This window comes from Xiphophorus maculatus, chromosome 5 (genome assembly GCF_002775205.1).
Source record: "Xiphophorus maculatus strain JP 163 A chromosome 5, X_maculatus-5.0-male, whole genome shotgun sequence".
NCBI lineage: Eukaryota > Metazoa > Chordata > Actinopteri > Cyprinodontiformes > Poeciliidae > Xiphophorus > Xiphophorus maculatus.
In genome coordinates this window covers 32682310-32697431 of record NC_036447.1, presented here as the reverse complement: position 1 = coordinate 32697431, position 15122 = coordinate 32682310, and the positions used below count along the sequence as shown (strand labels likewise).

General features: G+C 42.1%; 1 protein-coding gene across 2 annotated transcripts in view; it reads left to right on the top strand.

The window, feature by feature from the left end:
- Window positions 1–15122, top strand: part of LOC102224032 (voltage-dependent T-type calcium channel subunit alpha-1H-like) — a 187920-nt gene that overhangs the window by 149152 nt on the left and 23646 nt on the right. For both annotated transcript variants that reach the window (XM_023333476.1, XM_023333475.1), the window contains exons 23-29: window positions 6433–6558; window positions 6645–6734; window positions 7064–7256; window positions 8149–8300; window positions 8418–8527; window positions 10874–11007; window positions 11114–11184. In XM_023333476.1, coding sequence (XP_023189244.1) covers window positions 6433–6558; window positions 6645–6734; window positions 7064–7256; window positions 8149–8300; window positions 8418–8527; window positions 10874–11007; window positions 11114–11184 — 876 coding nt within the window. The remainder of the gene's footprint in view (window positions 1–6432; window positions 6559–6644; window positions 6735–7063; window positions 7257–8148; window positions 8301–8417; window positions 8528–10873; window positions 11008–11113; window positions 11185–15122) is intronic.

Here is a 15122-nt window from a genome sequence, read left to right as displayed (position 1 = left end):
GGGTCCTTTTTTCGGCTAGTCACTAGCCTTCCACCAGATGGCGCCACAGTCTGCTTTTCCTGGCGGGGCGTGCCGACCTCCAACACACCTGTTCGGCATCTCCTCATCATCTCTGGAGCTCAAGAGGAGCTGACTGCCGGTTCTTCGATGCCTGAGTGTTTGCCAGCAATGGTAGTCAGAGCCCTCCAGCGAAAGCTCTTTGTTCACTTGCGTAACTCCCGAGTAATTCCTCTCGTTGTTCTCCTCCTCCAGGTGTCCTCCTCGAGACGCTGTGTTCCTTTATTAAGGGAATTTTTCCCCCTAGTTTTCCGGAACCCATTCCCTCATGACGCCGTGGAGATTACCCACTGGTTGCCCGAGTCCCCGCACCTTCCCTTGGAAACGCCGTTCGTCAGTTGGAACACTCCTCTGTCTCCAGCCCGCCAGAGCCTGCCTGTCCGCCTTCTGCTGCCAGCTCCTGGACCCAGCTGGTTCTCAGATAATCCCGGACCCATTGAGAAAACCCTTTGGACTAAACGACCTCGATCCAACAGTTAAACCCTCCCGGACTTTCACCATCTACTCTGCAAGTAAGATCAGTCCGTTTCTCATTCCCTCACTCCCTTTTCCGACGCCCTCGAACTCACCTTCTCTCTGTTGCCTCCATAGTGTGCCGCATTTCCTGAGAGCCGTATTTCCTGGAGCAGACGCACCTCTGCTGATTTTCTGATTATTCAATAAACCATTTTTACTGATTATCCGTTTCCCTGTGGTGTTCTGCATGTGGGCAAGAAAAGTAGACCCCAACATGACAGAACACTCAGGCCAAAATCCTAGCCCAGCAGACGCCATTAGGAAAACTCTTACAGAGCAACGTGCACTATTACAATCCCATGAATCAGCCCTCCAGGAACTTAATACCAGATCGAGACCAATCGACGGTTGAACGAATTAATGAATTTTTTGCAAAACTCTGTTCCACAGTCTCCAGCTCCCGAACCTACCCCGGCTCCAGATCCAGATCCTCCAGTCTGTTCCACGTTTTCGGAGATCCACCCACCGACGCCAGAAAGATTTTCTGGGGATTTGGACAAATGCAAAGGTTTTATTTTACAATGTTCCATAATTTTCAATCACTGTCCTCAAAGTTTGTCCATGATAGCGCCAAAATTGCCTACGTCCTTTCTCTCTTGTCGGGCCAAGCGCTGAGTTAGGCCGAGGCCAGGTTTCCCTCGCTCACCGATTATGGTTGCACCTTTGAGGAATTTTTAAGAGAGTTTAAGCAGGTGTTCAGCCACGATCATAAGAAAACTTTTCACTCCAGAGATTTATGGAGAATTAAACAGGGACAGCGAACGGTGGCCGACTTCGCCATCAAGTTCAGAATAAAAGCAGCAGCTTCTGGCTGGAATACCGCCTCTTTAAAGAGCGCGTATTTTCACGCTTTGAATAAGTCTATCAAAGACGAATTAGCCACGCTCGACGAACCAGCAACCCTAGAAGAGCTAATAAGTCTAACATTTCGCTTAGACTCAAGAATACGATCCAGAGCTAAAGAGAGAAATTGTAGAGACACTCCCGTAAGAGTTTCTGCCGCTTCCTTACCTCTCAGATCCGATTCAGCTCCTCCCGGCTCTTCAGAACCTGAGCCTATGCAAATCGGCCGAACTCGCCTCACCCCGCAGGAACGACATAAAAGAATGACCTCTCGCCTATGTCTTTATTGCGGGCTCCCCGGTCATTTTATCGCTCACTGTCCTGAGCGGTTAAACCCTCAGGTCCGCCAGTAGGGGCGAGGAGGGTGGCGGACCATCAACAGAATAACGACTCTCCTCGCTTGCTATTACCGGCAACCCTGATCCATGAGGACCAATCTCTCCAGTTGTCCGATTTAGTCGATTCAGGTTGTGAGCAGGACCTAATTCACCACTTTAGTTCAGCAGTTGGCCATCGAAACCATTCCCCTCACCGCTCCTCTTCGAGTCACCGCTATCGACGGCCAGGCCCTTCCTCAGATCACCCATCAGACCAAGCCTATACAATTAGTCATTTCCGGAAACCATAGAGAATTTATTTCCTTCTTTGTTTTTCCCTCAGCTAACTCCCCTATAATCCTCGGCTTCAATTGGCTTCAACGACATAATCCTCACATTAACTGGGCTAACCGTCATGTCGAATCGTGGTCCACGTTCTGTCACTCATCCTGCCTCTGTTCTGCAGTTCCACCAGGTCCGTCACCGGCTGAGCCGAAACAAGTGCATCCTCCCGATCTGTCCACAATTCCACCTGAATATCACGATTTAGCTCCAGTTTTCAGCAAGGCCAAAGCTCTGTCTCTTCCTCCTCACAGACCCTATGATTGCGCAATAGATCTCCTTCCTGGTGCACCTCTTCCTTCCAGCCACCTTTACAACATTTCCCGACCAGAACGCGAAACTATGGAGAAGTACATAAAAGACTCATTAGCTGCCGGCGTTATCCGCCCGTCCTCCTCTCCATTAGGGGGGGGTTCTTTTTTGTGGGCAAGAAGGACGGCTCTCTCCGCCCTTGCATTGATTATCGTGGGTTGAACCAGATCACTGTAAAAAACAAGTATCCCCTGCCCCTGTTGTCCTCCGCCTTTGAACCGGTCCATGGTGCTACCATTTTTTTCTATATTAGATCTCAGAAATGCCTATCACCTACTCCGTATTCGTCAGGGGGATGAGTGGTAGACGGCATTCAAGACACCCCTCGGTCACTTCGAATATCTAGTCATGCCTTTTGGCTTATCGAACGCCCCAGCATTTTTTCAAGCTCTCGTCAACGACGTTCTGAGAGATTTTCTGAATGTTTTCATTTTTGTGTACTTGGATGACATTCTCATTTATTCCAAGAACCTCGCAGAACACAGACAACATGTCCGGCGCGTCCTCCGACGTCTACTGGAGAATAAACTTTTTATTAAAGCGGAGAAGTGGGAGTTCCATAAAGCATCTGTCTCCTTCCTGGGGTTCGTTCTAGAAGGCGGACAGGTAAGGCCCACGGAGGAGAAGATCAAGGCGGTTTTGGACTGGCCCATTCCCGAGACGCGGAAGCAACTTCAGAGGTTTCTAGGCTTCGCTAACTTCTATCGCAGATTTATCCGCAACTACAGTCAAACTGCCCAACCGTTAACAGCTCTAACGTCCTCCAAGATCCACTTCAATTGGACCCCAGAAGCAGATAAAGCATTTGTGAAACTCAAGAGTCTTTTTTCCAGAGCACCTGTGCTAGTCCAACCAGACCCCACGAAGCAATTTATTGTTGAGGTTGATGCTTCTGATTCTGGGGTCAGGGCAGTGCTCTCTCAAATTTCTGCTTCTGACAACAAGACTCACCCGTGTGCTTTTTTCTCCCATAGACTATCCCCCCCGGAGCGCAACTATGACGTGGGTGACCGCGAATTGTTGGCCATAAAGCTGGCCTTGGAGGAGTGGCGGCACTGGCTGGAGGGGGCGGAACACCCAGTACTAGTTTGGACTGATCATAAAAATTTGTCCTACCTCCTATCTGCTAAGAGGCTCAATCCACATCAGTCCCGCTGGTCACTTTTTTTCTCTAGATTCAACCTAGCCATTTCCTTTCGTCCCGGTTCCCGCAACATCAAACCCGACGCTTTGTCCTGAGTCCACTCTCCAGACGACACTGATAAGGTTCCTGCCTCTATTCTTCCCCCCAGTTGCACTGTAGCCGCAGTGACTTGGGAAATAGAGGATTTAATTAAACAAGCCCAACAATCTGAACCTACCCCAGAGTCATGTCCGTCTAACAGGATCTACGTTCCCTCCACGATTAGAGCCCGGTTTATTAATTGGATTCACTCCTCCAAATTTTCAGCACACCCAGGTATAAGCCACACCATTGCCCTTATTAACCGCCGGTTCTGGTGGCCGTCAATACACAAGGATGTCAAAGAATACATCCTGGCCTGCTCCATCTGTTCAAGGAACAAACCGTCCCATCGACCTCCTTCGGGCTACCTCCAACCTCTACATATTCCCAGCCGTCCCTGGTCCCATATATCCATAGACTTCATCACTGGCTTACCTCCCTCCAAAGGTATGACAACCATACTCACCATCATTGATCGTTTTTCGAAAGCCTGTCATTTAGTTCCTCTCAGGAGGTTACCCAATGCATTTCAGACCGCCCAGTTGCTCGTGAAACACGTTTTCTGTTTGCATGGAACCCCGCAGGAGATCCTGTCGGACCGCGGGCCTCAGTTCATCTCCCGGGTCTGGAGGAGTTTCTGTTCTGCGCTTGAGGCTAAAGTCTCTTTAACTTCAGGTTTTCACCCTCAAACTAATGGCCAGACAGAGCGCATGAACCAGGAATTAGAGTCGACCCTCCACTGCTTCACATCTACTAACCCGTCTGACTGGAGTCAATTCCTTCCATGGGTGGAGTATGCTCATAACAGTCACACCTCCGCTGCCACAGGTTTTTCACCGTTTGAAGTTTCCTTAGGATACCAACCACCGATGCTCTCCTCTGAGGAAAAGTACATTTCTGTGACTTCTGTGCAACATCACATCTGTCACTGCCGAAGGGTTTGGAGAAGTACGGTCCATGCCCTCAACCACAAAGCGGAGCAAAACAAGCGCCAAGCGGATCGCAAAAGGATCCCGGCCCCCGTCTACACTTCAGGTCAGAGAGTATGGTTATCCTCACGTAACACACCGCTGAAATCCATGTCGAAAAAACTATCTCCCAGGTTTATCGGCCCATTTGAGATCACATCGGTAATCAGCCCGTCTGTGGTTCGTCTTCACCTCCCTTCTACCATGCGCATACATCCAACCTTTCACGTTTCACAGATTAAGCCCGTACAGGCCAACAAGCTGTGCCCTCCTTCCGAGCCCCCTCCTCCCGCCCGAGACGTTGATGGCCATCCGGCCTATTCTGTCCGCCGGATCGTGGACTCCCGTCGGCGGGGTCGTGGTTGGCAGTACCTCGTTGACTGGGAGGGCTACGGTCCGGAGGATCGTTCCTGGGTCCCCGGTTCATTCCTTTTGGACCCGTCGCTTATTGCTGATTACCGTTGTTCTCTCCCTTCTTGTTCGTCTTGGCCGCCAGGTGGCGACCGTTGAGGGGGGGTACTGTTGGATTCCGGGGTTTTTTGGGGTTTTTCGTGTCTGGGTCCTTTTTTTGGCTAGTCACTAGCCTTCCACCAGATGGTGCCACAGACTGCTTTTCCTGGCGGGCGTGCTGACCTCCAACACACCTGTTCGGCATCTCCTCATCATCTCTGGAGCTCAAGAGGAGCTGACTGCCGGTTCTTCGATGCCTGAGTGTTTGCCAGCAATGGTAGTCAGAGCCCTCCAGTGAAAGCTCTTTGTTCACTTGAGTAACTTCCCGAGTAATTCCTCTCGTTGTTCTCCTCCTCCAGGTGTCCTCCTCGAGACGCTGAGTTCCTTTGTTAAGGGAATTTTTCCCCCTAGTTTTCCGGAACCCATTCCCTCGTGACGCCGTGGAGATTACCCACTGGTTGCCCGAGTCCCCGCACCTTCCCTTGGAAACGCCGTTCGTCAGTCGGAACACTCCTCTGTCTCGAGCCTGCCTGTCCGCCTTCCACCGCCAGCTTCTGGACCCAGCTTGTTCTCAGATAAGCCCGGACCCATTGAGAAAACCCTTTGGACTAAACGACCTCGATCCAACAGTTAAACCCTCCCGGACTTTCACCATCTACTCTGCAAGTAAGATCAGTCCGTTTCTCATTCCCTCACTCCCTTTTCCGACGCCCTCAAACTCACCTTCTCTCTGTTGCCTCCATAGTGTGCCGCATTTCCGGAGAGCCGTATTTCCTGGAGCAGAAGCACCTCTGCTGATTTTCTGATTATTCAATAAACCATTTTTACTGATTATCCGTTTCCCTGTGGTGTTCTGCATGTGGGCAAGAAAAGTAAACCCCAACATGACAGGTGGACTTAGTCAAGATTTTATTTAATCTGATAGTAGAAAAGTGTTTGAATAAAATGTACAGATTTTACAGATTTTCCTTTGTAAAAAAATTTAAAAACCGCATTTCATTTTTCTTACTCTAAGCTAATTTGAGTTAGTCTGTGACATAAGCTTTCATTTAAAATACACTGAAAGTTGTTATTGTGATATGACAAAATGTGAAAAGGTTCAAAGGAGTATACATTAGTTTATATTTTTAAGGATCCTTACATTATGCAAATATTCTCATTTAATGTTTACTGTGAAATGAATTCTTGATACGCTAATGCTGACATTTAGTGTCTTATTTCTAGGAATACAGTTTACTCTGTAATAAGAGCAGATTCTGCAGTGAATGTGCAGAGAGCCTTTGTAACAAAATGTGAATCTATGAGACATTGCTTTGCATTTTGCTGTAGCCCAACCAAACTGATCCTGGAATCAGAGTTACAGTACATGTTTCTTTGTGCACTCTCACCTTTGTGGGTGCAGCTTTTTAAAGGCAAATTCTTCTACTGTGATGGGCTAAATGTCAGCAATATCACCAACAAAACCGAGTGTCTGGAGGCGGGTTATCACTGGATACGACGGAAATACAACTTTGACAACCTTGGACAGGTTTGTCATACCTCCACACATCTTTGCTTTGACACATGCAAGTGTAAAACTGATGGCACTGATTTCTATTCACCTCACTCATCCAGGCACTGATGTCGCTCTTCGTGCTGTCTTGTAAGGACGGCTGGGTGAGCATTATGTATGACGGCCTGGATGCTGTTGGGGTGGACCAGCAGGTGAGGAGAACACTGGCTGATACAGAGGTATTCAGAGATTTTTGACAGTTAATCTTTTTTTAGTCTTTCACTCCTTTGAATCTGAGTGTTTGACTGAAAGGAAGTAGAAATGTTTCAGAAGAGATCTGAGGATGTGTGAGGGGGAAAAGGAAAAGACAAATACATGTGACAGTGCTGGCAGTTTCACTGCTGAGTCAGGGCTTACATTGTCTTGTTTACACTTCCCCAATCTCCTTCTCTCCTCCTCTCCCCACTTTACTCACTCGTTTGTCCTCCTGTTCAATTGAACTCCTCTCCTTTCTTCTCTTACTCTGTGTTTCTTTTTGCAGCCAAAAAGAAACAATAACCCCTGGATGCTGCTATTCTTCATCTCGTTCCTCCTCATTGTGAGCTTTTTCGTGCTCAACATGTTTGTGGGTGTGGTGGTGGAAAACTTTCACAAGTGTCGGCAGCAGCAGGAGGAGGAGGAAGCCAGGCTGAGAGAGGAGAAACGACAGAAGCGGCTGGAGAAAAAGAGGAGAAGTGAGAAAGCATTAGGGTGGTGGGTTTATATGAATTAAAAATATAATGTCAGGTATAACTTAGTGATACATGCTATTAAAATCTTTTAAAATAAAGATCTCAAAAGTATGTGTTTAGCTTTCTCTGTTATGTCTACCAGCTCACAAATCTAAAGGCTTAAATGTTTACACATTCTTCTTCTGCCAACAGCATGAGGTATGTCAGATTGGATAGACAGCATCTGTGCACTTTATTTTTCTACTGTTGTCCCAGATTCACAAGTAGAATTTAGGTCAAGACTTTTGACTAGGCCATTTAAATTTAAACATTTAAACATCATATTTCCATATGATGTAATGCTTTTTACAGGGTGTGATGGCCTTGTTGTTTTCAGGAGACATCACTGATATGATTTCCTACACATTTGACCTTAAAAACTTAATTGAATGGATATGTAGTGCTCTGTGTGCAAAATCTTTTTATTTCTCTACACACTAATTACTACATTACTACTCAGAACTGACACACACTTATTTTTATTTATTTATTTCTCCCCCTCACTACCACATTGGTGACTCACTCTGTCCACTCTTTCTCTGCAGTGCCTTCCTTTCAGTCAGTGAACTGTCTGGCAGCAGATAGCAAGGGGTTTCTGCCCAAAGACACCTTGAGGTGCCACAAAGAATGTGTGTGTTTGATGGATAGGATTAAATTCCTAAGGAGGCACTTTTAGTAGGCACACTCACACAGGCAGCGGAGTGCCACTTGGCACCTGTTTCATCAGTGACTTCATATCCCATATAATATTTTTCTTCCAGAAACATTTTAATGTCTGTGTGTGTGTGTGCGTGTGTGTGTGTGTGCGTGTGTGTGTGTGGGCGCGGGGGCGTGTGTGTGTGCATGCACATCACAGGAGCCCTGGAGAAGCCATATTATGCTGACTACTCCCCACTGCGGCGATCCATACACACAGTGTGCACCAGCCATTACCTGGATCTGTTCATCACCATCATCATCTTCACAAACCTCCTAACTATGAGCATGGAGCACTACAACCAACCTCGGGTAGTCATGGCAACTCCTACCACTATCTGTCCTGGAACCATAGTAATTAGAAGTACAGGTACAGCAGACCCACATTGGTCTTTCTTCTTTACAGTGTTGCTTTTTCTGTGTCTGCAGTACTTGGAGGAGATCCTGAAGTACTGCAATTATGTCTTCACTCTGGTGTTTGTTATTGAGGCAATTCTGAAGCTTATCGCTTTTGGCCTGCGACGATTTTTCAAAGAGAGGTACTCACAAAGACATAGTTTAGGATTACTGATGTGGGGTTCTGCTGAAAGGCTGTAAACAGTTAGCATCTTTCCTGCAGTAGATAACTCGCTTGTTTTCTCCAGGTGGCCCTTTGTGATTGGTCAGACATGATCTTCACAGATCCTCATAAATATGTGTATGTACATTGATATTAAGATGATAAACAACTTTACCAAAAAATATAAAGACAGAAGTGTGATGTTTTGTATGCATTCTTTATGAAATAAAAATAATGCCACTACTAAAATATTCATACCTTTTTCATACACATATATAGAGAAACTCCCTTCAAAGATAAAAGAAATGTACTATTTTTGGTTTTAGCTTTAACAAGTGGCATATATTGTGTTCATTATATTTCCTGATGCCACTAACTATATTTGTTTAAAGTGTACTTTAATAGTAAAGTATTGTTAGTACATGACACATAATTTGAGCCACAGTTTATGTCTCGGTTACATGAAGATGTTTGATTAAGTAACATCACAACCATTTCCAAACTTTTTCACTTAGCAGGCTAGACTACATTAAGTCATATTCAATAAATTAAAATATTCTAAAAAAGTAAATTTATTTCAATAAATCCATGAGTAAAAAACATATCCATTGATTGCACATGGAATGTTTTCATGCCCTTGTAATAATAGAAACATTTAGTTTTACTTAGAAACTGTGGAGTACTTATTACTTTTACAAATTTAGAGCACACTTAGAAAGTCCAGAGAATACTTATACTTATCTAGCATCCCAGAAGTCCAGAGGATTCTTACTTGAACTTATTTAACAACCCAGAACAGGGATTAGAACTTGGAACCCAGAAAAACTACCTTAACAACTACTTTTTAGACTCTTATTCTCCCAACCCAGAAAAGGAATTAGACCAGAGGATACTTACTTATACTTCTTTACCAACCCTGAATAGGAGCATCTAGTTTATTTACTTTGGATCAACATTATTAGCTTTTTCTTCTTTTGCTCTTTCTTTTGGTTTGTTATTTTGTTTGTATTTCTTTTTAATTCCTGTAAAGCACTTTGTATTGCTTGTTGCTGAAAATGTGCTATATAAATAAAATTACCTTTACCTATGATAATTTTTCTACTACAGATTATGGAAACATGGGATCTTAGATTAGAAATTATATCAAACCAATAAAAAATAATACAGAAATGTGGATTTAGTAAACAGTATGTTTAAGGCCTGCTTACAAGTTGTTATTTTTAATATGTACCTTTAACCTGACAAATGAGCCTCAACAGAATGCATATTCTAATACTTTTGATATTACTGTATATCCATACATATTAGCAAAGTAATGTTGTGTCAATTCAACTAAGGATGACCACAAAGTTAGAAAACACACAATTTGTTTTAGTAATGTTTTGCTTATGTTGCTACTTACTAAGTCGTCTATAACTCTCTTTCATCTATCAGCCTGTTTCTGTCTTTTCTTCCTCTACTTTATTTTTGCTGTTCAACATTTGTTGCTGCAGAGGTCGAAGTTACAGTTAATACATGCAACATGTGTAAGTTTTGCACATTTGACAGCATTTGCCTTTCTTCATTAGCCTTTCTCTTTTGGCTTTCCATTCTGAATCCTCTAAGGAACTCATTCTACTTGGCATAATTACTGCAACACACTTTAGATACACTGGGCAACTGGAAAAAGGATAGGGAGGGGAGACAAGCATGCAAAGGCGAGGATGGAAGGTCAAGAGTTGTGTTTTGGCCAAACAAAATCATGGTTAAATCATGGTAGAATTAGACATTTATGGGTTGGTCAGTTAACATAAAAATAAAAGTGTGCCGGTCCATCAGCCAAATCCCCAGTGTTATTTGCAAACATGATAATGGTTTAAAGATTCATTAAAAAGCATTTGTGTAAACTGTCATGAACTTTTGATCTCCAGCTTTGGTTCTAACCTATCTTTGGCAAGTCGTTAACTTTAGCTTCTGTAGGGGCGTGCTGTGGTGGCGTAGTGGTTAGCGCGACCCGTATTTGGAGGCCTTGAGTCCTCAACGCGGCCGTCGCGGGTTCGACTCCCGGACCCGACTACATTTGCCGCATGTCTTCCCCCCTCTTCTTCCCCGTTTCCTGTCAGCCTGCTGTCATATAAGGGACACTAGAGCCCACAAAAGACCTCCTGGAGGGGTAAAAAAAACAAAAAAACTTTAGCTTCTGTGACTCAAGTATTTTCTACTGCAGGTAATATTTGAAGTGCTTTTAACCTTTAAACAGAACCTCACTTAAAAATCCCAGGATATCCTTTTCAGGGTGTAGAGTTTTATGTTTTAATGGTCAAACTAAATGCACTGTTGTGATTAGATGGAACCAGCTGGACTTAGCCATCGTGTTGTTGTCCATAATGGGAATCACGCTGGAGGAAATAGACCTGAGTGCTTCCCTCCCCATCAATCCCACAATCATTCGGATCATGAGGGTTCTCAGGATAACAAGAGGTAACACACTCATTTACTGTAACAGAAAGACACACACGCACACACCCCTGCACACATAGTGATGTGCAGTGTGACTGCCAGATGCTGACATGTTGTGATATTTTAGTGCTGAAGCTGCTGAAGATGGCCACAGGGATGAGAGCTTTGTTGGACACAGTGATGCAAGCTCTGCCTCAGGTAAGAAGCAGGCCTGATGCTGTGGAGTGAAAGCAGCTCAACTGGTGTCCAGAACTGATGATTTGTCTGCGTGGTTTACAAACACCACTGATTCCTTCAATCAGTTGGCATAAACCTGCATCACCAACAAAGCACTACAGCAGCAATTAACCTAAGGCAATTTAGCTACAGGCTGATTGCCAATCATTGACTCATGTTGCATTTATATCTCCAGCTTGATTATGTTTACACAGCACACGGATTCATTGCTCCTTTGTTTTGTTACCAGGGAGCTGTGAAAAGATAAAAATATGAGCTGGTCTAATTAAAAAGACGACATCAAGTTATAGCAATACTAAAACATCCAAATTAATTTATGTATTTCAGCAGGACATGTGGAAAAGAACCAGAGAACCTTTTTTTTAAACAAATTAAACAGAATTTGCTTGTTAATTCATATTTATTAATAAATATATTAATTCAAGTTTTTTAATATTTGTTAATTTCATGATTATTTTCGATAATTAATTTTGCATTTCACTTTACCTCGAGCTCCTAATTGTTTTTGTTTAAAAAATTTTGTGAGCAATCTGTTGTATGTACTCATTAATTAATAAGTCTGATCACGGATCATTGAAAAAAAAATCAATTAACGTCTTTTTTTTTTTAGAAATAAGTATAAAAGCCCCAAATTAGTGTCCAAAAGAAGTTTTGGACTTAATGGTTTGTGAAATTGAAAATTTAGAAGATTTATATGCAGGTAATTTTGTTTCACATTTATTCAATCAGACTAAACTCAACTGAACTCATCTCAATAAAAAAAATAAAATTGTGGTCAAAATCTTTGGAATTGTAATGATTTTTTAAAAAACATACCAAAAAGGTTTTGTTTAAAACTATTTTTTTACTACAATCACTCATTTTTGTATCATGAAGTGAAAAGGTTATTAGTAAAACAAACTTTTATTTGTGCATGTCAGAAGAGTGATAATCCTCCCCATCTTACGTCTACGGAATCCACTAACATCAAAAAAGGTAAAATGGAGCAAGAAATGGCAGACAACATCGTATAGGAGATAAAGCTGGCTATTATAGTAAGCAAGGATCTTCCCTTGAAAAATGTACGGGTGATCTGAAGAGGTCAGTTCAATTTCCCTCTGCTGACTTGCAAAACATCAAAGAAACAGTGAAGACTACAGTAAAGAGAGTTGATACGGCTGAACAAAAGATCAAAATTCTGGAGAATCAAGTTGTCGAGCTGGTGCAATATAAAAGCCGTTGGAACTTACGTTTGAAGGGTTTGCAGAAAGCTGAAGGAGAAGTACTGAGGATGAAAGTGATTGACATCTGCCAGATCACTTCCAAACCACAAAGAAAAATTCTCGGAAGTAATCGATTCAGTGCACAGGCTCGGAAGATCAAATATGACCAGGGCTCAACCCCAACAGAGGGGGGGTTTAGCCCTCGCTATGAGGCATTACCGGGATGCTGTGTAAAATGTCCAAAAAGGAGGACTACCTGACTCAGAGGACACTGAGCTTCATGGAAGACCTGACAGCGGAGGATCGCGACAAAAGACCTCAGCTGTAATCCATCATCCATAAAGGCAAAGAGGAGAAAAAGATGGCATATTTCATCAGAGGGAGAGCATTTGTTCAAAACAAGGAAATATTCTAACGGATATGTTTATTTTTTTAAAGGGAGAATAGCTCTGATGTGATTCATCCAACTTTAGAGGAGTTAAGTCACTGTTCTGACTTTCTTCTATTGTTACTACTAAATATTTCTACTATAAAATTTATTTCAGTTAACACTCAACGCTTAAGAGACATTACTAAACAAAAAGCAGTTTTTCTATATACAAAGAACTTTGATAAATATTTTTGTGTTGTTCGGGAATCGTGTTCTACTAATGATGATTACAACTTTTGGAAATTGCAGTGATGGGAGGACTTATTCCATTCAGCTGGAAATCTAACTTTTAAGCACAAATTTAATTGAAAGGTTATTGTTGATAGTTATACAGTAAGTTGATAGTTTTCTGTTATTATAACCATTTTTTTTCAATTGGAAAGCATGTGTGGTTACTCAAGCATGAGACAAAACAAAGAGTTATTTTAAACACTGAATAATTTGATTCAAAGTAATGTTGAAAGGTTCTTTCATGTTAAAATAATAATAATAAAGAATTCCTGGTAACTTGTTTTTATTTGATTTCATAAATGAAAGAGGCATTATTGATATTTGGAGATATATCTACCTAATAATCCAGGTAGAAGAAACTTTACATGGACAAACAGAGCTGGTTCATTACATTCTTGAATAGATTTTTGGTTAATTTCAGAATCCCTTACTCAACTGAACTGTAAAACGGAAATTATGCAGACAATCTTAACAGACCACAAAGCAATTGCATTAACTTCAAATGCCAAACAAACCAATTCAGAGATATCCAGTCAATCAGACACTTAATAGCTGTCTCTTACAAAATGAAGCTCTAAGGGAAGTAATAAGAAATAAAAATGTAGAATACTTTAGGACTGCTGCAGAGGAAGGGAAATTATCAAAAACAATGGGAACTTTTAAGTGCTAAGAATTTGTGTTAAGGTTATAGAATTTGGTTGTAAACAGAAAAGGGAAAGAAAAGCAAAAAATACTTTAATAACTAACCTTACTGCTCTATCATCCATTTTTCCAGAAAATCTATTTGAACCACAGCAAACAGAACTCCTATTATTACAACTAAAACCAGATCAGTTATACATAAAGCTAAACGTGTGTTTGTGTGATCTAGAGCAAAATGGTTTGAGGAGGGTCAGCAGAATTCCAGTTACGTTTTTAAACTAGAAAAAACTAAGCCAAAATAAAAATTATATAAATAGACTCTCTTCAAATGGTAATTGTAGTGAGATATCCAAGATCTATGAAAACTATTATAAAATCTCATATATCTCAAATATACTCAGGTACTCAAATTAATGATTTTTTAAGGATCTTGGTGAAAATAAAACCATAGGAGAACTCAAAAGAGAATTAGGAGTTGACCTCCTGGAATAATTAGAGTCCTGACCTCACATCTGCTCCATTTCAAAGTTTCTATTAGTCAAATTGTATATTCCTTATCTGTCCAAACAGAATTTTTTTTCCACTCACATTTTGGTCCAACTTTGTGCTTCTGACACAAGGAAAGGAAAGGAGGTTGAGTCAAATTGATCTTTAATGGTGCCAGATTTCTTCCGCAAAAACAACTCCATAAAAAGTATTTCCTTTCTTTAGTGATTGTTATTAAACATCTCTCCAAATCTGAATTCCTTCCTGACTTCTAGGTCAGATTAACCCAGTCTATTTGACACAATACATTTCTTTTAGGTTAAAACATATCTTAGTGCGAACCAACCAAACAACATAATTTTTAACTATTAATATAATTATATTCCTCTACAGTCACCAGTCTGTCGCAGGGCTAACACATGAATTTTCTAATTTATTCTCTACCCAACTTGCTCTCTTTTTATTGAATATTTTTACAGAAAGTATACAGAAAGAACAACTACCACCCACACTATGCCAACGTCTAATTACACTAAAACCTAATTATCCCTAATAATACAAAAAGATGTACTATTATGGTGTTAGTGGGTCGATGCCGATGGGCGAGAAGCGCCAATTGGATGATGCAGGTGAGGCCATAGAGTCTTCCAGTTTGAATTTACGCCGAGGCCTCATTTCAATCTGGAGAGACTTAGTCGGAGAAAGACAGCGTTTAAAAAGGTTTATTGACATGCATGAATTAAAGTTCTTTGGCGCTCGGGGCCCCGGCTGGACATCAAGCTGTGAATTATCTGTGTAGCTGTCCTGGGAAGCGGGTGGCAGGGGCAGACTGACTTTGGATGGGCATCTCTGCAAAAACTACATAAATGAAGGAAAGCACAACTGGGGATTGAACAAACGCCTTCATT